The sequence below is a fragment of the Delphinapterus leucas genome, chromosome 1 (assembly GCF_059928025.1).
Source record: "Delphinapterus leucas isolate spDelLeu-1000000601 "Yukka" chromosome 1, BTC_Dleu_Yukka2, whole genome shotgun sequence".
Lineage (NCBI taxonomy): Eukaryota > Metazoa > Chordata > Mammalia > Artiodactyla > Monodontidae > Delphinapterus > Delphinapterus leucas.
Genome location: NC_143129.1, coordinates 24162887 through 24186337, shown reverse-complemented (window position 1 = coordinate 24186337; position 23451 = coordinate 24162887). Strand labels below are relative to the sequence as shown.

At 42.8% G+C, this 23451-nt stretch overlaps 1 protein-coding gene and 1 non-coding gene across 3 annotated transcripts in view; both read left to right on the top strand.

Annotated features, from left to right (window-relative positions):
* The first annotated feature begins 1269 nt into the window (after positions 1-1269).
* Positions 1270-1398, top strand: LOC115802819 (small nucleolar RNA SNORA18). The gene has a single exon (XR_004023364.1). It is a non-coding gene; the product is annotated as a small nucleolar RNA SNORA18 (small nucleolar RNA).
* Positions 1399-2602: 1204 nt separating this feature from the next.
* The window catches only part of SLC30A10 (solute carrier family 30 member 10), a 40580-nt gene continuing 19731 nt past the window's right edge, over positions 2603-23451 (top strand). Inside the window, exons 1-2 of one of the 2 annotated variants that reach the window (XM_089906919.1) lie at positions 2603-3245; positions 23089-23166. In XM_089906919.1, the coding sequence (XP_089763045.1) occupies positions 2795-3245; positions 23089-23166 (529 nt within the window). In that variant the 5' untranslated portion in view covers positions 2603-2794. Of the gene's footprint in view, positions 3246-19752; positions 22411-23088; positions 23167-23451 lie in introns of those variants that run through there. The other variant, XM_022579246.3, reaches the window with a different exon arrangement.

Genomic DNA, 23451 nt, shown 5'->3' with positions numbered 1-23451 from the left:
CGGATGTTCCCACTTCCTACCTGGTCTAAGTCACCCATAATTCCTTTAGATTATTGCCAACAGCCCCCTAACTGGTATCTCTGCCCCATGTAATCTCAACATGGGATCCAATTATTCTTTTAAAACATAAATTAGATCTTGTCATTCTTCTCCATAATCTCCCGTCTCAGGACCCCACATGATCTGCCCCCTCCCTCCATCACCTCCCTGACTTCATATTCTATTTCTCTCCCTCAGTCACTCCTCCTCAACCGTGCTGAACTCTTTGGGTGGCCCTTTAACTTCCTATGCCCATTGCTTCCTCTGCCTAGAAAGATCTTCTTCAGATGTCTTCATGGCCCAGTTTCTTACCTCCTTTACTCAAAGAACATCTCAGTAAATTCTTCCCTGACCACTTTATTTAAAATTACAACCTCACCCCTTTGCCAACACTCTATCCCTCTTCTGTGCTTCATTTGTCTCCATCATTTTTTATTATCAGCTGACATTCAATATGTTTTATGATCTATTTTGTTCATTATCTGTGTCTTCCCCCATTAGAATGTAAGCTTCATGACGTCAGGGATTTTTCTCTGTTTTGGTCACTGCTGTCTCCCCAGAGATTAGAACTGTGTGTGACATGTAGGAACTCAGTATTTGTTGCATGGATGGATGAACGAGATAGTCTTAGTGCAATAATTTTTACAACCTGGTTGTATTAGAAGTCTCACTGTTAGAATATCAACTGAATTGGAGATTATTTATGAAATGCTAAGGAACTTATTAAGGCTGCATCTAAAGTATCAGGTTTTAGTCAAAGTCAGTGTGTTAGTCTAAGTTCTCCAGATAAATAGAACCAATTGGATGTGTATATAAATACAGACTTATTAAAAGGAATTGGCTCACATGATTAGGAAGGCTGAGAAGGTCCCAAGATCTACATGGTGAGCAGGAGACTCAGGAGAACCAATGGTGAAGTTCTAGCCCACAGGCTCGAGACATAGGAAGAGCTGATCTTTTGGTTTGAGCCTGAAGGTAAGAAAAAGCCAATGTCCCAGCTTGAAGGCAGTCAGTAGGAGGACTTCTCCCTTACTTGCAGGAGGGTCAGCTTGTTTGTTTTGTTCAAGCCTTCAACTGATTGGAGGAGGCCCACTGACATTAAGGATGACAATCTGTTTTACTCAGTCTACTGACTCAAATGTTAATCTCATCCAAAAACACCCTCACAGACACACTCACAATAATGTTTGACCAGATGTCTGGGCACCTGGAAGCTCAGTGAATTTGACATATAAAATTAACCATCAGGGATTTTTCTGTAAACCTACATTATTGGAAATGCCTCATAGATTAACTGTGTGGTTTCCTTTACTCGTAGAATTACCTGTTAGATCTGTGGGAAAGAACTACAAGACAGAGCTGCCAAGTAAACTATGAAAAACCTAACAGTCAAGCTTTTTATCTTAGGTATTGGCATATCCCAGTGATCTGTACTGTTCTAGAGTGTGATGGCTTAGGAGTGAATATGATTTGAACCTAATACACTTTTAGAGGGTGTCAAATTCAGAACCAGGCAGATCCATCTTCTGACCCTAAACATGGTCCTAAAGTAAATCGCTTGAGGAAATTGGATCCCAAAGATTACAGGTGGGGAATTTTGAAGTGTGTCCATATTTCACTGGAGATCAAAGAAGCCTAACTAAAAGAATTGTGGGCTGACTTACATGATAACTTCTTTTTGAAAGGGCTATTTTATCTTGAAGATTATGAGTTTGGAGGAACTAAGGCGATTGGCAGTGGAAAGAATCAGAACATGTGAAATTCCTTAAAAATTTGTTGACTTAAATAATTTTGTCTTTGTTACACATAATTAAAAAAAAACCTTTAAAAAAATTAACCATCGTAATCAGACTTCAAATTCAGAAAATATTAGGTATAGTGATTTCACTATATTTCTTTAAAGGATTGACTGTAGGCAGTCTACTCAAAACAATAGAGGCTGCTACTGTTTTAGATATTCGGGAACTGGTAAACCTTTAAGGGTTATAAGTGACAGATGATAAGATTAAAAAAAAATTTTCCTTGCATCAGTTAAATCAAGTAATTAGAATTTGACCTTCTTCCTGAAACTAACTGTGGTTATGTCTTTAGCTCCTCCAGTTTAAAGGTATTATAACTTTCCTGAACAGGAGGAATGTTTTTCTTGTCTTATTTATGGAGAACGTTTGGAAGTAGGGTGCTTGTTTATTCCAGATCAGTGGGCAAGGCAGTAGAAAAAAAATCACCCTAGCTTCTCCTTTGTCTTTCACTTACTGTAGCTCTAATGTCTGGATTAGTGACCCTAGAATATTCCCTGTTCCATGCAGTAAACAGAATTCAAAACCATTTACACACCAGGTCAACAAGATACGATTGTTTATCTCAGATACCGGAGCACTTATTGCAAACACGGAGCGTGGGATCTGAGAAGGCCACAGCTACGTGTGAGTTTCTGCGTGATTCAGACACAGAGGGTCTTAACTTCTGTAACGATACACAAAAACAAATAAACAAAAGAAAGCCCTCAAGTTCATATCTGGAAGTCAGTGTCATCGTTTCAGTAAGTCCCCGCTCACGTGACATCTCTTGCTTAATTGCCCTTTAAACTGTTTTATGGCTTTATAGCAGCTCGTAAAAGATGATTTTCAAATATGACAGGCACTGAAAGGCTGAAGGGGAGAGTTATCCAGGAACTGTAATCACTACATCTGTAGCTGCTCCCCTAAGAGCTCAGCCTTCCCAGGAAAGGGAGAGGGACAGTGGAGAGCAGAGCGCCATGGGGCGATACTCGGGAAGAAGCTTCCGTTTAATCCTCATGTGCGTTGTGAGCACCCTCCTTTTCGTGATGGAGCTGGTGACCTCCCACATAGGCAACTCCCTCTCATTGGCCTCCGATTCTTTTGCCGTCCTTTCCCACTTGGTCTCCATGATCATTGGTCTTTTTGGCGTAAGGGCCAGCAGTATAAAACAGCACCGGAACAGCACGTTTGGCTTTCTTCGGGCAGATGTTGTGGGAGCATTTGGCAACTCCATTTTTGCTGTGGCCCTGATGTTCAACATCCTGGTTGAAGCTGTCAAAAGGTATATTGATCCCCAGAAGACAGAGGCTCCACTGCTGATTCTCAGTGCTGGAGTCATAGGGCTGCTCTTCAATGTTCTTAACTATGTCATCTTCTTGGACTGCTGTTACTGCGTGGCACCAGGGCCCCAGGGAGACGCTGAAACAGGTAAACGGCTCCTCAGATGTTGTAGTTTGGTCAGAGTCCTGGCAGGTGCTATCTTAGGGGGCCCCTGGGGGTGCTATGGAGAGGGGCCCCATTCATTTGATCACCCTCTCGTCCCCTGGACTTTACTAAAGGTCTTTCTCCAAAGAGTCGCTTTCAGTCCAAAGTTCCTTATGAGCTGGGTGGCAGCTGGGGGTCTTTTTTAGTCACAGGGAATGAAAAAATATGCAGACAGGCAGACAGGGGGAAAGGCACTAAACTGTGGCCATAGAGGGAGCACTTTGAAAGTGGAGGCGCCATTGAAAGCAGTCTGCTTTAATTAGTGACTCATTTTTGTTTACCCAGACATGACACGACTATGTTTGAATTTAAAAATAATATTTCAATGTCCCCTAAAAATATGTTCAAAAAATATTGGGGTACATAACCAGCTCACATGGAACAAAGGAGCAAACAATTGATTAGGCAGATCAACTCTTAGGAATATATTCAAGGAATGTGATGTAAAAGGGAGAGAAAAAATAAAGAAGATGATCTAGTAAACTTAGCTCTTTTTTCTGAATGGAAATATTTGTATTTATTTATTGTAGACATCTGTCCTGTTTGAGAAAAAGGAAAGCTTATTTACATGTGAATCTTTAGGAGGGACTTAAGAGTGGGTACAAAACTGATTGGGTCATCCATTCAAAAGATTGAGTTAAATCTTGGAAGAGAAAAATAAATCAAAAAAAATATAAATCCAAAAGATAAATTATCAGATGGAACCATGTTTCTTCAGTGCCACAAAAGGAATTTTAAAAATATATGTTAAAAGCTTCTTGCAGAGGGCTTCCCTGGTGGCGCAGTGGTTGAGAGTCCGCCTGCCAATGCAGGGGACACGGGTTCGTGCCCCGGTCCGGGAAGATCCCACGTGCCGCGGAGAGGCTGGGCCCGTGAGCCATGGCCGCTGAGCCTGTGCGTCCGGAGCCTGTGCCCCGCAGCGGGAGAGGCCACAACAGTGAGAGGCCCGTGTACCGCAAAAAAAAAAAAAAAAAGCTTCTTGCAGAAGAGCAATTCCTAGTGCTTTTTAAGGAGTCGTATAGCATGAACAGACCAGGTCCAAATCATGGTTCTCCTACAGGGCAGCTGTCAAATTACTTCACCTGGCTGTTTACCCACCTGTAATGTGGACTCAGTAAGGACTCAATGGGAATCTAAGTGTTTAGCACTTAATAGGCACTTGGTATAGACTAGTTATTGTTTTTTTAAAGAAACCACAATGCAAGGCTTTGAATTATGTGATCACCCAGTATCACTGAATTCTAATTGCTCATCTGGATTTTAAGAAATTTAAAGATTTTTCTTATTTGATGCTAAAAAGTTTTCTCTTACTAGTCAAGGCATCATATAACTCAGCCCAGGGACCTCAGAGTAAGAGTTTGCATCTTTTATTTTATTCCTGCTGTCTTTCCTGCCATTGTAAACTTTCTCAGCTGGGAGCAGTCCTTTATTCTATCTTGGTCTAAGTTTTCCTATTGGTAGAATGTATGTTATGAGAATCCCTACAGTATGTGTTAAGTATAAAAGGGAACAGACAAGAAACTAGAGTCTGTATCTTTATTTGATTTAATGAATCAGTTAGGACCTCGTCTTTTGTAAAAGGCAATAATTAGTTAACTTGAGATTTTATGCCTTGTTTACATTAGTCATCATGCAAAAATTTCTCCTTGAGGTTCCAGATCATAAAATTCACATATTTGATACAAGAAAAAAATATTTACTGCTAAGTATAAGTTTAAGGCAAGGAAGCTGATCAAACCCATGGTTAGTATTGACAATGGTAGTGTCACCATTACTAAACTTGTGTTTTTAGTTCTAATTTTGTCTTTACTCTAGACATATGATATTTACCTGCATATAGCAAAAGCAATTTAGGCAAAGAGTTTGACCAATGCAAAAATTGGTAGACAGCCATAGTTCTTTTTTTTATAAATTGAATTATTATCAGGTAAATCTTAGTTCAGCCCTTGTCTGGGAAGCAGTGCTTTCCAATGTTTCTGTCCATGCTCAGATAACAAGAGTCTTAAAGACAAATATTTCACCCTGACCACGTGGGTTTCTACTGTCTTAATTCCAGATTATCTGTCTTCTCTTGAAGTGTTTGATGCTGTATAGTGTTCTACTTTAAATAATTGTAATGATAGATACTATATACACATATAGATAATGCTTTAAGATTTATGTTCTATGTTTAAATTATTATTTTAGGTACTATACACACATCGCTAATGCTTTAAGGTCCATGTTCTTATGTTAAAATTATTATTTTGGTAGCTTTTGTATTGCTGAATTCTTTTATTAGAAATTTTAGAAATCTTCTATTTCTATTTAGAAATCTTTAGAAATTTTAGAAATTCTTCTATTAGAAATTTAGAAATCCTCCAAGTGATTTTAGGATAGCTGCTTAGCTTCTTAGCATTTATGTCTCGAGTTATGTATTTATCGCTTTCACTAAAATATACATTTTGATATCCTTCCCATCACCTAAATAAGCTTAAAGAGTAAATATTTGGCTTAGATACATCTTACTTATTGACATTAACCCAACTATCTCCTAGTGTAAGAAAAAATGTGATTAATCCATACATATTGATTTAAACCAGGAGGTGTAAAATATGAAGAAAAAATGATTCTTGATTTCAAAAGATTCAACCCAAATTTAGGATAAAGATTTTCTATATATCTAAATTTTAGCTCAAAGCATTTTGAAGTACCTAAAAACTAAAGAACCGTGGTACCTCCTGATTTAGTGATCAGAATCAAATAATCCATCACTTTTTTTGGTGGGATCTGTGGCCAAAGAGAATGTTTTACTTAGCAAGCCTTTAGTCTCTCCCAGTTCTATGGGTCTTTTACATGTTTTGCTTTGTCTGGTGTAGGAATTGACACGAGTTATATTTTATGTCTGAGATCACAGAAGAGTAGGAAATAAGACCACTAATTTATTTTAAATATTAGCAAAACAGACTGTATGTACTGTAAAGACTTTAAACCTCTCTAGGACTCATGGAGTGAGATACTTTGAAGAATCAGACAGAGGGAGGCAGAAATTTAAAAAATCACCTGGGAGAAAAGAATGTCTGGAAGATTTAGTTGAGACAGGGAGTCTGGAAGCCTTAGATCAGTAGCTAGCCAGTGGGTGTCCATCTCCGACAGGAAAAGGCGATGGTGGAGCAGATTTAGCTAAAGTAAAAAGCAAAATGAAAAAAGTAAAAATTGCAAGCACAAAAGAAAAAAGCAAACAAAATAGGTTTAAAGTCCAAAATTTGGATGGCTATATGTGTGAGTGTATTTGGGGGAAGAGAGTTATAAATGTGTTTGGGGAAGAGGAGGAGAGGTGAAAACAACATGTCGATTCAGATCCTAGGAAATACGGGGCATCCACTACCTTCTTTCTCTAGATTTAGGGACAAAACTTGCTTTGTTTGCATTTTTCCTACTCCTTGTTTACTTTATTAAATTTACCTTGACTTTCACATTATCTTTTCTGTTTGCATTTTCTTTTTGATTATTTTTCAGGCTTGAGTTTTCTTTAAAATTTAATGGACAGAACTCTCTTTGCCCTTGACTTGCATTTGAACAAATACTGTGCTGTACATTGGCTTTTATTTTAAACCAAAGGTAATTTCGTGCACCTCTGTCCTGGATAGGCTTGCCGTGTACAACAATTTAGATCTAAAACATCTGTTTGTATTTAAAAAACTTTTTAACAAAATACCTTTCCTGTGTATTTATTTATGTTCATTTTGTTTGGGTTCCAAACTGTTTTCTTTCCCTCTCCCTCCCTGTCTTTCTCTTTCTCTCTCTCTCACCACCTTTGTGGCATTACATTTCCCCAGCCAACCTGCTAGAGGCAGTGCCAGCCCAGTAATCAGCCAAGTTTTTTGCTGGGGTGGCTTTTAACAGGCTTCTGATTAGCTGCTCTCACAAGCTTCTTGTTGACTCAGTGCTGTAGCCTAATGGGAATATTTTACACGGACAGTCCTGTAGACACTGAAAGTAACTCGTTTTCCTTTTAGAGCAGATTTTATCTAGAGACAAGCAAAGTAGGCAGGGATCCGAGGGTTTAGGAGAGGCAAGGTTGGGGGTGGTGGTGGGGGAATTGGCTGCCTCTCTCCCGGCGGCAAGTCGCGGAGTAAGTCAGAGATCAGAAACTTCACAAGTGAAGGCGGCTTTTCAAACCAGAAAGGGGAAGAAGGCTTTCTAGATCTTGGTTCCCTGAGTACTCTTTCTACTTCAGAGGCAGGATTGCAATGATTGGGCGTTTGCAATAATTATTAAACAGTTTTAGGAAGTATGATGCTTCATTCCCAGAAGCTGTTACTTTCTCGTTTGTCCATATTTGACACTCACTGTTGTTTTCCAAGCGTTTTGAACAGTTCAGTTCCACAGGGGCACTCAGTGGTAAGTATACACACACCCACCACAGATCACAGCATCTATTCCAGAGCAGGTGCTCTTATGTCTCTTTCTGTAGGTTCATGCCAGCTTGCGTACTGCCTCACCTCTCTTGCTGCCCAGGGACCGGGTTCTGGGTCAGTTATAGGGAACGAGTAAGAAAGATTAAAGGAAGACTGAAAAATACGTGCCGTTTCATGTTTTTTAAAAAATATAATAATTAATTTTTTTTTTTTTTCTGGCTGCTTTGGGTCTTCATTGCTGCGTGCAGGCTTTCTCTAGTTGCAGTGAGTGGGGGTTACTCTTTGTTGTGGTGCACGGGCTTCTCACTGCGGTGGCTTCTCTGGTTGCGGAGCATGGGCTCTAGGCGCAGGGGCTTCAATAGTTGTGGCTCACGGGCTCTAGGTGCAGGGGCTTCAGTAGTTGTGGCTTGCGGGCTCTAGAGCACAGGCTCAGTAGTTGTGGCGCACGGGCTCTAGAGTACAGGCTCAGTAGTTGTGGCGCACGGGCTTAGTTGCTCAGCGGCATGTGGGATTTTCCTGAACCAGGGATCGAACCTTTGTCCCCTGCACTGGCAGGCGGATTCTTAACCACTGTGCCACCAGAGAAGCCCCTGTTTCGTGTTTGTGAAATAAATTCAACCGAAATAAAAAAAGGAAGATAAAGAAACCAGTTCCCTGTTCTCAGCCATATTTTTCTAATATGCAGAGGCCACTCTGACACCTGAGTTAAATCTTAATGAAAACCAAGTCTTTCTTGACATCTGTGAGTTGTCAGGTGCTGTGAAAGTCTAGGGAGAATAATCACAGCAGCATATCACATACATTTGGAGCATTATATGTTTTGTGAAATGATTAGTGAGAAAGAATACTTGCTATTTCTACTTTTTCAGATAAGAAAACAGAAACAGAGTCAGGACCACAATCATGCAGCGAGTTAATGGTAGAGGACAAAGACTTAGAAGATTGAATTATAAAACCTACTCTGCTTGACCAAAGAAAGAAAAAAAAAAACCATGGACAGTGAAAACTTATTTGGAAATAATCACAACATTGCATGTCAAAAAGTGCAAGTTAATACACCACAAATTGATCCTAATTCCACTAGCTAAATGACCTCCAGAAAGTTACTTCAACTTACTAAACCTCGGTTTCTTGATCTGTAAAGTGGGGAATTATCTATCTCCTAAGGATGTTGTGAGGATGAAAGGATATAGCATGTATAAACTGCTCAACATGACACTTGGTGGTGGTGGTTGGTAGTGAGTGTCCAAGGGCTGAAGGGACAAGGAAAAAGGAAATGTTAGTAAGATCCCTCTGTGGACAGGTCCTTGCCTACTTCACATCCACGGACTGGCAGCTGACCTCATCCCGGGCCAACACACACAACGGTTTGCTGTTAGTCATACGTATGGTCCATACAGATCCGTCGCCATTCCTGGAACACCTCACAAAACACATGTCTTCCTGATGACAGGTTAGTAGCATCTTTAGTGGGGTGAACCAGCTGGAGCAGGGACTGTAACTGGAAAATACAGGTTCTGGAACTTCTTCCTTCTTTCACTGGGTCTGACCCTGCAGAAGACACTTAATCATATGAGCCTCATCTCAGGTATCATTACACCTATTTTAAAGAATCTCCATGCTTTTCTTTTGATAAATAATAATACCTTCACGATGCATTATTTTTCTAAGGGCTCTCGTAAATGTTACATTCCTCATCTTCAGTGCTCAAGATAGCACTTTGTAGAAGGGCGTTACTTGTATTTTTCAGCTGTTAAAGATTATATATTTTAAACGGTTGTAATGGTATTAACATGTCAACATATCACTCATTAAAATAATGCAGATGTAGCTCGTATTTCCAAGTCACATATTTACCAGTTACGAATGAAGAAACCGAGACATGAAGTGTTTTATAGTTAACCCAAAACTGATGTTAGAACCAAGACTTTGCATTTCCACACCTCTTTTCTGCCATAAGATGGTTTGCCTTTTAAACGTTCTCCTGCAGTTCTGCCTAGTTAGATATTCCTATTTTCCTTACTGAGAGGCTTAATTTTCCAGGAAAGTGGGGTAAAAGTAAGCTTATTATTTTTTTTTCTTTTGGTCAGATGCTTACAAGATATAAAGAATATATTTGTTATTTTTTGCCTCCTCCTTGCTCTTTTGTGGAGACAGTAGTCATTGAGATTTATATAAAACATTTTGTATAACTCCCTCTGATGATTATGACATAGACTAGTTTTGTCATCATTTTTTATAAGAGGCAATGATATCTAGAGACTCCTTTTTCTTAGAAGAATGTCTTCCAACATCTGTGTCCTGCTATTTATTGTCTACATCTGAGAAGGTGTCTTGAGAGAATTTTGAGGGAAGTGATTTTCGATGAACTGTATCTGTGGTCTTGTTCTTTATCTGCCTTGACAACACTAGAAATGTATCAGCCCAACAGACATTGGAAAAAAAAAAAAGATGATCCTTGACTCAGGCCAATGAGAACTAGAGGTTGGATACTTATAAGAGAGCAGCCAGGAAGTCAGGTTGAAGGAGGAACTGCCTGGACAGACCACCTGTTTTCTGTCGAATTGTTAACCTGAAGAAACCACCATGAGATTTTGCAGGAGAGAAAATAGGGGAGCCGGTAACCAGCTTTATAGCTCCTGACCAGAGTTGATTGATGGCATTGTTGGGACTTTATGAGGCTAATAAATAATGTCTACTCATGAGTCTAGAGCTAACAGAACTAAGGGATCAAAGATAGTCAGATGGCGATAAAAATTGTAGCTCTGTTTTTGAAAAAACTGAATTGGAGGATAGACCTTGGAAGTCCCAGAATGCTTCCTAATATTATACTTATCTCAGCAGTAAACATACCCATCTTATTTGGGGCCAAGCTCAACAACGGGGGGCACAGAGTTGGACCCAGGAGCAGAGAGAATGGACACTCCGAGGACAGGTAGTTCAAAGTGTAAAGCACGGGAGGGCTGAACCAAACTTCTATTCCTTTTACTAAGCCCACCAATGAGAGAAGACCTTCCCACCCCAGGAGTGACTTCTCACATGGAGGTTGGAGAGGGAATGAAGAGGTCAGTAAGAGCCTACGTGGTGGTCCTCTCATGGAAACACAAGACCAGAGGAACGATCTTCTCCCAATACTCTCCAGCTTTATGTGTTCTTCACTGGGGGCTCCCCTTGAAGAGCTAGATAGACAGTTATCATGATAGTATTGCTGTCAGTATTCACAAGGCCTGCATCCCCTACAATAACCACTGTTTCCTGTGGGTATTTTCCTTGTGACCAGTGTTAAGCAATTTTGATACCCATCCCCTCAACGGCTAAAATGGATTAGAACAGAAAATATATGAGTTAAATGAACTCTGAGGCCCCAAAAATGTTCATTATTGCTCATTAGAGATTACACAGTGACATGAAATGATAGCATCAAGATAGTCTAATAATTCAATGTCAGTAATATTAAAATGCCCCAAATTTAAATAACATGCATCCCCTGTTAATATCAAATTATAAGGGAAAAATTAAAATTCAAAATTAAATATATTTGACCTTATGACTTTCTATCTGAAGAAATCAAAGTCCCTGATTATTAACTTAAAGTCCAGATCAAAGATAAATCAAAACAAAATCACAAAACACCAAATCTTCCTCAGTTTGGGAACTTCCTCTGAGTTCATTCTCAGGCCTGGGAGAGTCATGATCCCTTCAGTAGTTTTAATCTGGATTGTTTTCCACTGGAATAGATGTCATTCCTTCAGGACATCCAAGGTTGGATAAGTTCACCGCCTTTTAAAGATCTTCTCTTTGCCTTTGGTGTTCTTCAGTTTTGCTACAATATTTCCAAATGTGAATTTCTTTTTATTTATCCCCCCTGAGAATTGTCACGTTTCGCAAATCTAAGCATTTATAGCTTTTATAAATTCTGGAAGATTTTCAGATATGATCTTTTCTAGTTTTGCCTCTGCCCCATTTCTCCTTCTGCAACAGTAATTAGATAATTTTAGATCTTCTTACTCTGTCCTCCATGTCTTGTGACCTGTTTTTCATATTTTCTACTTTTTGTTGTTCTGTGTTGCATTCTAGGTAGTCTAGGTAGTTCTTTAGATGTACCTGCACTTATTCAGAAATTGACATTGGTGCAATGTGTGTATATAGTTCTATGACATTTTACCACATGTGTAGATTTGTGTAGCCACTCCCAAAATCAAGATGCAGAATGATTACATCACCACAAAGTTATCCCCCATGCTACCCTTTTATAATCATACCCATAATTCCATATCCTCACTCCCCATCTCTATGCCCTTGAAACCACTCTTTCCATCTTTATAATCTTCTAATATCAGGAATGCTATATAAATGGAATCATACATATGTGACCTTTGAAATTGGCTTTTTCCTTTCAGTATAATGCCCTTAAGATCCATCCCAGTTGTTCTGTGTATCAGTAGTTGGTTTCTTTTTACTGGTGACTATTCCATGGTATGAAGGTAGTTGGGTGTCTCTCTGCCAATCTTATGCCTTTTAATTGGTATATTTAGACCATTTACATTTAAGGGGTGTGGAGCTCCCACGCCCTCTCTGAGTATACCACCATCCCGGCATCCTGATGTGTTCAACGACCTGGAAGCTCCTGTTCATTTTCCCACCTATTTTCTCTCTGTTGCTCAGATAGGGAACTTTCTGTTATTCTATCTTCAAGTTCACTGATTTTTTCCTCTATCTTCTCCACTCTACTGTTGAGCCTATTCACGGAGGTTTCTTCTATCATGCTGTGCAGCATGTGGGATTTTAGCTTCCTGACCAGGGATTGAACCCAGGCCCTCGACAGTGAGAGCATGGAGTCCTAACCACTGGACTTCCAGGGACTTCCTCATTGAATTTTAAAATTTTGGTTATTGTATTTTTCAGTCTTAAAATTTCCATTTGATTTTTCTTTATATCTTCTCTTTCTTTGCTGAGACTTTCTACTTTTTGGTTTCTTTCAATTGTGTTTGCAATTGCTTGTGGAAGTATTTTTATAATGGCTACTTTAAAGTCCTCATCAGATAATTCTAACATCTGTGTCATCTCAGCACTGGTGACCTTTCTCACTTAAGTTGAGATTTCCCTGGTTTTCGGTATGATGAAAGATTTTCAAACGAATCCTGGACGTTTGGGGTAGACTGTGGACCTTATTTAAATTTTCTGTTTGAGCAGGCCTTCTCTGACATGGTGCTGGTGGGAGGAGGGGGGTGCTGCTTTGTTATTGTAAGATGGAAGTGGAAATTCAGGTTTCCCACTTGGAGTCTGTTGACCCCCTGAGGAAGAGGAATAGATTGTAAGTACATTTTTCCACGGAAGATTTGCATTTCTTTTCATCGGGTCCCTGAAGCCATTACCAACTTGTAAGCACTTTAAAAATTCTTTGCTTGAGGACTATTATTATTATTATTATTGTGAGAATTTAGACTTCATTCCCACATGAAGGCCACAGTACCGTTCTAACTTCCCATAGGGGATGTTTTTCTCTCCACCCAAAACCAAGGCTGAAACATGCAAGTTTCCATGCTGTCTTCTTTGAGGTAGTGAGTTTTTGTTATTTTATCATTTGCTTTGTTTTGATTCAAACTTTCACCAAAGGATTTACCATTATGAGGGGAATCTCTGATCTCATCTTGCATGGATCTAACTTTTGTCTCTTATGCCATACCTGATCACGTGGCTATTAAAATCCAAGGCTAGAGCTTTTGTCTATTGGACAGATATCCTTAAGTCGGATTCCGGCTTCGACTCACCTTTCTGGATTTGGGCTTTCACTTCATTTCTGGCCTCTGAGTATTTTCTTAATTTCCTGCCACACTTTTTGAAGCGTCCAAAAAGTTTGACAGAACCACATAATATTATCCCAGAGCTAGAGCATTTAATAGAGGTAAGTTTATGTTCCCAGAACTCAGCAGTTAGTATGAGCCAGGCCCTCATTACTACTTACAAGGATCATAGCAGAGGCTCAAGGATGTCAGAGGAAAGGGTGAATGACAGATGGAGTCTTCTTGGTTTCTGCCTCTCTAAGATGTGGGTTGGTATGTGCCAGCAGACTTGGCTCTGCTGGCACAGACCTCACAACAGGAGGTTAATAATGATACCAAGATTTTTGTATCTGGTAAAGCCACTGCATCCTTTTTCAGGGAGCGACATTGAAAATATTCCCTGTCTACTTGCAGAGTTTAGAAATTTGCAGCAATGACATCCTAGGCTCCAGATTTTATTTGTGGCACTTTTCCTTCCTAGTCAGTGTGTGTGTGTGTGTGTGTGTGTTTGTGTGTATGAGAGAGAGATAGAAGGAAGGAAGGAAGGAAGGGAGGGAGGGAGGGAGGGAGGGAGGAAGGAAGGAAGGAATGCAAGTAAGCCAACTCCTGAATTCCATTTCCATCTTGAGTGCCTGTTTCCGCTCGGTCTACACTCACTCTCCTGTGAGTGGGCTCTTATTAATCCTGTACCTCAGGGATTTGCTGCTGCTGTCTCCAGCTGCAGAGCTGCTTAGGCCTGTGACTCCTGCCTCCTGAGGAAGCCTCTCCCTCACTCCCATCTTTGTTTCAGCCTGAGGGTCAGTCTCCGTGGATTTCTGAGCTGAAGCTGTTTTGAAACATTGGAAGCTCATCCTGTTGTTCGTGCTGCTGCTTTCCGACCCTCCAGAGATTGTCTGCCCACAGCCTTTGATTGCCTCAGGCCTTGCAGAGTGGATCTTCCTGCTGAATCTTCTGAAGCGTAGGAGGGGCTTCTAGTGCTTTTGTTCCTCTTGTGCTCTTCTCTCAGGAAGGCTAAGTTGAGTTGCTCATGGTTTCGTGGCTTAATAAGTTCTTAAAGTTGTTCTCTTTCCTTCTCTACCCCACATGAGGCTAGTGTTTTTGTTGGACTTTTTTCCTTTTACTTGGTCCTTGTTTTCTGGGCCAGACATTTATTTTTCCAACATAGATTTTTTTCTTATCACAGTGAGGGAAATGAATTCAGTGTTTATGGATCTGCCAAAAGCAACTGTTAACTGTTGTCCAAACAGATCTCGTCAACTCTCACCTCTCTGAGTTGGATCATCTCACTTGAAAAGCATTTTCCAAATAAACCAAAAGTCTAAGCCAGGCCTGGACTCACACTTTTATGTTCTTGCCTGATCCCCTTCAGTACGTCTCATCCTCCTTCTCCCTGACCTTGGTGTCCTAGCTCTGTCTGGTTTTGACCTGTCCAACAGGACACAGGCAAACCGCCACATCCACGATAACTGTTTTGCTTTGAAGGACATCTAATGACACCTTAAATATTCTATGCTAATCTCCCTGGCTTCTCCTCTCAGATAGCTCCAAATTGTGTAGAAGCTTTGGTATAGCTCTGTCAGTCTTTACATGGTGGTTCCCTGTTCTGGTTACTGTGTAACAAACCACCACAAATAGTGGCGTAAAACAACAATTGTCTGATAATACTCACGATTCTCTGGGCCAGAATTGGGAAAGGACATAGTGGGAACAGCTTGTCTGCTTCACGATGTCTGAGGCCTCGGCTGGGAAGATTCAAAGGCTGGGGGTAGCGAGGTGATGGTGAGAGGCTGCATCATCGTATGTCTGGCTCCTGGGCTGGGAGGTCTCAACGTCCAGGACTGCTGACTGGACCCCTACACATGCCCTTGCTGTGGGGCTTGGTTTCCTCACACAGCGTGGCCTCAGGACATCGTCCACGGTGGGTCAGGTTTCAAACATGAGTGTTCCATCAAACAAGGTAAACACCTCAATGCCTTTTCTGGCCCGACCTCAGATTGTATGGGTTACAAGCAAGTGACAAGATGGAAGGAGAATCAAGCCCTCAGACACACTTCTGGATAGAAGCATCAAGGTCTCCCTGTGGAATAGGAGATATGGTTGTGGGTATCTTTGGAAAAAACGATCTGCACGGTCTGCCCTCCAGCTATAGTTCACGTCATTTCCACATACAAAATCATTCGCTGCCCCCCAAACCCCTACAGTCTCATCTCATAGGGCATCAGCTTCACGTTCAGGATCTTGTCATCTTATTCGGGGCCCAGGGCAAATGAGGCTCCTCAGGTGCAGCTCCTTAAGTCTTCTCCCCTCCATCCCCACCCTGAAGATCTGTGAACTAAAGAAACAAAGAAAGGGCCTTTTTGTGTTTTTTTCCAATTTGTATTGTGTGTTTTATTCCCACAAGGCAGCAGGGGGTGGGGTTGCCAAGCCGTGAGCCGGGCCGAGGAACCTTCCTCCGGCAGGGGTGCACGCCGGGTTCTCGGGCCTGCCCCACCAGGGGCTGGTTTTCAGGCAGACCATCATGGACACCAGGTGGAAGGCTCCGAGGGGCACAGGTGGCAGGCTCGGGTCGGGGGAGCACACTTGTGGAGCTAGAGGTAGCACGGCAGGTCCTTCTCTATCACCAGGGGCTCTTCCATGGGACCGTACCGCTTCACCACACAGCCGTTCTTGTCAATGAGGAACTTGGTGAAGTTCCATTTGATGGCATTTCCCAGCATGCCCCTCCCCTTGGGCTGGACTTTCATCCACTTCCACAGTGGGTGGGCATCATCTCCATTCACACAGATCCCCAGCATATGACAATGGGGCAGATGTGGGACAATTGCTGTATTCCCCAGTTGCTTTTATTTCAGATGGTATCATAGCTTTAAGAGGACGCCTTTTTTGTTAAGACTATTGACTCTTTCTTTAAATTTTTTTAAAATTTATTTTATTGAAGTATAGTTGATTTACAGTATTGTGTTAGTTGCTACTGCAGCAAAGTGATTCAGTTATACATATATTTACATTCTTTTTCGTATTCTTTTCCATTATGGTTTATCGCAGGATATTGAATATAGTTCCCTGTGATATGCAGTGGGACCTTGTTTATCCATCCTGTATATAATAGTTTGCATCTGCTAATCCCCAAGTCCCAGCCCATCCCTCCCCTCCACCCCTTGGCAACCCTAAGTCTGTTCTAAGAGGATGACTTTTAATAGGTCCCTGCATCTGGTTCCCTCTGGGAGTGGTGAGGTGCATTCCTAGATGCCAATCAGCCATCTGAAATCTTGCTTCCTGTCTCTGAAAGATATCTTTGGTTCCCAGTTCCCAGTCTGATCTAATCTAATCCCCTCTTTAAGTATATTTAGATAGATGTGCATCTCCTTTTCTTTTCTGCATTTGTCTAGCCTGACGAAAACTCTCTCATCCTGTGGTGCAATGTCCTTGTTTTTGAGAGCAAACTACCCTCTCTCTCACTTTCTTTGCACAGTCAGACTGAAGCACACAGTAAAAAAACAGTCTTAAAAACTCATGCTCTCAAAGGCCTATTTAAACATCTATAATAACAACCATTCTTCTGTAGGCAATAAGCTGCTTTCATTTGCCAAGGTCAAAATCCTGCCTGGCTCACACTTACTGGAGACCTAAAACTTAACAGCGCCTGCCCTGGCCTCACCAGAAGCCTCAATCTCCATGTGTTAGTTTGGCCTCTAGATTCTCACCTTTATCCTTCTCAAGGTTCCTGCCAACTCACCAGCATGTTAGGGCTTTAGGTACTAATTAAGAATACCCCTTTCTTACTCTCCTAGGTTTGGAAGCAATTGATAGCGAAGAGACAGATGATAGCTGAACATAACACCAACCTTATTATAGATATGACATATTACAGGATATGGCTTAGATGTGTAGCAGCAAAGAGGTTTTTTGTTTGCTTTTTTTGGTTTCTTTTGCGGTACGCGGGCCTCTCACTGTTGTGGCCTCTCCCGTCGCGGAGCACAGGCTCCGCACGCTCAGGCTCAGCGGCCATGGCTCACGGGCCCAGCCGCTCCGCGGCACGTGGGATCTTCCTGGACCGGGGCACGAACCCGCGTCCCCTGCATCGGCAGGCGGACTCTCAACCACTGCGCCACCTGGGAAGCCCAAGTTACTTAAAATCTTTGGGCTTTAGGTTCCTCACCTATAAAGTAGTACAGGCATGCCTCATTTTTTTTTTTTTTTTTTTTGTGCTTTGGTTAATTATGCTTGGTAGACAGATATTGTGTGTTTTACAAATCGATGGTTTGTGGCAACCCTGCATCGAGTAAGTCTATTGGGGCCATTTTTCCAATAGCATTTTCTCACTTCGTGTCTCTGTGTCACATTTTGAAAGTTCTCACAATATTTCCAATTTTTTCATTATTATTATATTTGTTTTGGTGATCTGTGATCAGTGATCTTTATGTTACTGCTATGACTCACTGAAGGCTCAGGTGATGGTTAGCATTTTTAGCAAGAAAGTATTTTTAATCGAGTTATGTACATTGCATTTTTAGACATAATGCTATTATTGTACACTTAATAGACCACAGTATGGTGTAAACATAGCTTTTAAATACACTGGGAAACCATAAATTCTGTGTGACTCACTTTATTGTGATATTCGCTTCATTGGCCGTCATTGGGGTCATCTGGAACCGAACCCACAGTATCTCTGAAGTCTTCCTGTACTTATTTTATGGGGCTGTTGTGAGGATGAAATGAGATAATGACTATAAAGTACTCAGCACAAGGGCTAGGCAGAGAGTCAGAGCTCAATAACCAAAAGCTCCCACTCCTAAGCAGATATCTGGAGAAAACCATAATTCAAAAAGATACATGCACCCCAATGTTCATTACAGCACTATTTACAATAGCCAAGACATGGAAGCAACCTAAATGTCCATCAACAGAGGAATGGATAAAGAAGATGTGGTACATATATACCATGGAATATTACTCAGCCATAAAGAAGAACGAAATAATGCCATTTGCAGCAACATGGATGGACCTAGAGATTGGCATACTGAGTGAAGTAAGTCAGACAGAGAAAGACAAATACCATATGATATTGCTTATATGTGGAATTTAAAAAAATGGTACAAATGAACTTTACAAAACAGAAATAGAGTTACAGATGTAGAAAACAAACTTATAGTTATCAGGGGGTTGGGGGGAGGGATAAACTGGGAGATTGGAATTGACATATACACACTACTATATATAAAATAGATAACTAATAAGGACCTACTGTATAGCAGAGGGAACTCTATTTAATACTCTTTAATGGCCTATATGGGAAAAGAATCTAAAGAAAAAAGAGTGGATATATGTATATGTGTAACTGATTCACTGGCTATATGCCTGAAACTAACACAACATTGTAAATCAACTATACTCCAATAAAAATTAAAAAAAAAAAGCTACCGAAACCACATAATTCATAGTAACTATAAGATGAAGTCTAAATTTTTGGCAATTAATTTAGATTATATATGTATAACCTATATATATATAGATGTGTATGTATACATACACACACACAAACTATATATATGTATATTTACACACAACTATATATATATGTACACACAGCAACATGTATGTATATACATATACACACAACTATATATATCAGAACATTTTCCTTAAGTGCTTTTGGTTGACACCCTTAGTCTTTAGACTTCCTTGAAGTCAGGAACTAGGCCCTGGGCAGGGCACTACGCTTCCTCAGCCGCTGGCTTTCTAGTTCCACTGACTGCCTTCCTGGGGCAATGACATAATTCTTCTTATATGCCTTTGGTTAGGAGAATGACTGGGCAACAGACACAAGTGATATATTTCTGCTGGTCTCAGGTTTTTCTTGCAGTTGTGAATGACAGAGAAATGCAGTCAGCGGGGACTGTGTTAACGCTGTCAAGTGATCTCCGAAAGGCCTTTCTCTCTTATTTTGACTGCTTGGCTTTCTGTCATAGGTTACGTGTCTCAGGGGTTTCATAGTCTGCAGTACTTGGGCATAGCTTCTTCTTGTATTAGAATGTGTCATCTGTGGCTCAATAGCAATTTTGTTACACATGCTGTATTACTAATATTAATACTATCATGTGGCCCTTTGGACCACTTCGTTCTTCCCTTCTCTTGCCCACTCTCTTCTTCATCCCACACCTTCTTTTTCTTCCTGTCTGCTTCTTCTTTTTTTATTTTTTAAATAAGCAGTTATAACACTTATTGAGTGCTTACTATTGTAATCTGTTACAACGGCGCTGTTATAATCACTTTACACCTATTAACCCCTTCAATCCTCACAACTTTATGAGAGGGCACCATTATTACCCTCATTTTACGGTCGTGAAAACAGGCCCAGACGATTAAGGAACTTGTGCAAGACCATTCAGCCTCAAAACTTCCATCAGCCTGTATATCCGTACTGCTTTTTAGTTTTTGATCATTTTAATACTAATTTTAATACTAATTTTTGAAGAAGACTTTAGTTATTGATTTATTTTTGAAATAACGGTGGTGGGTTTTTTTTTATTTTTTAATTTTATTTTTGGCCGCGCCATGGGGCATGCGGAATCTTAGATCCCTGACCAGTGATCGAACCCGTGTCCCCTGCATTGGTAGCATGGAGTCTTAACCACTGGACCTCCAGGGAAGTCCCTAGAGAAGATTTTAAATGATCAATTTCCTCAAGTTCTCAGTGTAGGGGTATTTTCCTGGAGGTGGGAAGGGAATGCCTCACAGGGTCCCAGAATTTCGAGGCTCATCTTGTATAAGGTGGAACCCTCAGATCCAAGAAGTTTTTGCATCTTGTTAAGGACCCTTGGGGACCATTAAAAGACAAGATCATGCTTTACAAGGCTGAGGCAATGAATGGGACTAGAATTAGAATGTTCCCTGAATGGATTCTGTGGCTGTTTTGGAGTGAGACATTTTTATTCATCTCCAAGCCAAAAGCAGATGTGTTTTTTTAGGAATGGTTAAAGTTCAGGGGTTGGGAATGGGGGAGGGAGAAGAGAGATCATCAGACTTCACCCTCAGATCTTTTTCGGAATGAGACAAGAGTATAAAACCAAAACAAACCAATAAAGAAACCTGCAAGGTTCCTCCACCCCGGTCCCTGAACTGACCAAGAGCAAACACCCATCTTCAAGGACCCCGATCCTTGGTTTTTCCCCCGAGTCCTGGAGACAGTCCTTTTCTGGGTAACGTTTACTTGGAACACAGCCTGTTGTCAACAGAAAGGCTCTATTTGGAATAAGCCTTCACGTAGGTTAGTCACTGAACTCTATCAGGTCATGCTGGGAGGGACCCATGGGGGTGAGGAGAGTATTCTCTCCAATGGAGAACGGAGACAAGTACACAGAGGAGGCCAGCCTTGTTTTTTTTGGTGGCCAAGGGACCTGCACCTATGACAGAGAAACTGCATTTCTGAGAGCTGGGAGGGAGTGCCAGGCTCACAGAAGTGTGATCTGAGCTCTCCCCCAGGGCTGCCTGCAGTTCACCTCTGGAAGGTGACCTTGTGAGCCAAGTTCCTAAAGGCGGACAGGGATGATGCTGGGCCATGAGGGGGTGACAGAAGCGATAGTGTGCCCTTTATGAAGGCTGTGAGCAAGAAGAGAGGATAAAATAGCTACACCATGTGTGGTGTTGGAGTGGGAGTGCCAAGTGAGCAATCAGCTCCAACTTCGCAAAATGCAAGGCAGGAAGCACCCGGAAGGGCAGGGTGGGACGGGTCGGTGCTTCCAGCTTATTAGGGAATCTGTAATGAATCGGTGTCTGGGCACGTACGCGAAGGTGTTCACGTCCACCACTGCGAACACACCCCGCAGCAGTCAAGGTCCTTATCACTAAAAGCCGACAGTCACGGCAGGGATGATTGGAGGGACTGGAGAAAAAGGGTCGTCGGGTGAACATCACTTGTGTTTAAGGGGTGTCTGTGACGGGTGCCATCCAGGCACGCACCCTCTTTTCGGCAGCTTTCCTCTCTGCCCACTTCCGTCCTTAGAAGGAAAGACACTGGCCCGTGGCCACGTGCCAAGGGAGGCCGAGCCGCGAGGGAGGGGCAGGGGTCGGGGAGGCGGCGAAAGGTCCCTTAGATACTGCCGCCCGGCCCTTCCTTTAGACTCTGGACGTGCGGGGACCGGGGCCGCTCTGCCTCCGCCTCCGCCTTATAAGAAGCCCGGGTGCCGGCGGGCAGGGCGGCCCGGGAGGCGGGGACCAGGCCACGGCGGAGTCCAGGGCGCCGCGCCCCGACCTGTGGCGGCGGGACGATCGGCCGGGCGGGGATGGGCCGCTACTCGGGCAAGACGTGCAGGCTGCTCTTCATGCTCGTGCTCACCATCGCCTTCTTCGTGGCCGAGCTGGTGTCGGGCTACCTGGGCAACTCCATCGCGCTGCTGTCCGACTCCTTCAACATGCTGTCGGACCTGATCTCGCTGTGCGTGGGGCTGAGCGCCGGCTACATCGCCCGGCGCCCCCGCGGGAGCCTGAGCGCCACCTACGGCTACGCCCGCGCCGAGGTGGTGGGCGCGCTCGGCAACGCCGTCTTCCTTACCGCGCTCTGCTTCACCATCTTCGTGGAGGCCGTGCTGCGCCTGGCCCGGCCCGAGCGCATCGATGACCCCGAGCTGGTGCTCATCGTGGGCGCCCTGGGGCTGGCCGTCAACGTGGTAGGGCTGCTCATCTTCCGGGACTGCGCCGCCTGGTTCGCCTGCTGCGGCCGCCGCCGCCACCAGCAGAAGCGGCATCAGCAGCCGGCGGCCGGGGGCGGCCCTCGCGGCGTCTTCCCGGCTCCCCAAGGCGCCGAGGGCCGCTGGCACGCCGCCGCCCTGCCAGCCCCCGGCCGCGACTCGGCCGTGACCCTCCGTGTGGCCTCGGTGGACAGGAAGGACGAGAAGGGGGCAACCGTGTTCTCCAACGTAGCAGGTGCCTTTCGGTTGCATCTTCTGGACAGCGTTGCCCTTCCCTCCCCCGCGCGCCCGGTCCCTTCTTCCTCGCCCCACGCCCCTTTTTTACATGTCTGCTTTAAAAACAAAAAAACAAAAAAACAAAAAAACCCACAACTATTTTCTCTGCTGGCCGGCTTTAAGTCTGTGCCGCTAACTGAACGTATTCCCCCGATTTCTTTTCTTTTTCCTCCTGGGTCCTCGGGCCCCCTTTGCTTCTTTTCCCCTTCCCCTATTCTCTTTGTATAGGAGTATTGATTCTTTCGGAAATCAGTTATTATTATTGGACAACAGATAGCACTCCCCACCTATCCCTCCTCCATTGGATACTATCCGCACTTTGTTCTTCTCCCTCCCCCTTTGCCCATCCGTCCATCCCCCTGGGAGTTATGGGTTTGGGGTTGGGGGTGGATTCCCACTGCCTCTTTTTTTGTTTGTTTGTTTGTTTGAACTTGAATGAAAGTGTGAAGGAAGTCCAAAGGTGAATCACAAGGCTGATTTAAAGGCCAAAATGTGCCACTCTGGGCTGTGTGTTTGGAGAGGTGGGGGGGCTGATGAGGTAGTGGGCTTTGAAAATAATGAAACGTTTTTTTGAGTCCATTGGTTCTTTTTGTTTGTAGAACTTATACACAACACAAGGTTTCTTCTTTGAATGCAGGTGATTCCCTGACTACGCAGAATGAACCAGAAGAGACTATGAAAAAGGAGAAGAAGTCCGAAGCCCTGAATATCAGAGGTAGGATTGACCTGGGGTCAAGCTGAAATCCTTTTCAGTGTTACGCATGGACTGGGCTGGACTCTTCCTTTCTGTTTGCCTTTTCATAGGTGTGTTAGAAAGTAGGCTGGTTACATGCAGAGACTATTACCTAGATCTCTTGCCTAATCACGGCATCGATTCTGGGGGAGTCAGAGTTGCTAATGATTTATCCTTGCTCCACTTAGGCCCATGCTCACGCTGCCTGCTCCAGAGTCTCACAGATCCTTGGCATGCTACTGCTTGATTTTGCCCGCCCGTGGATAT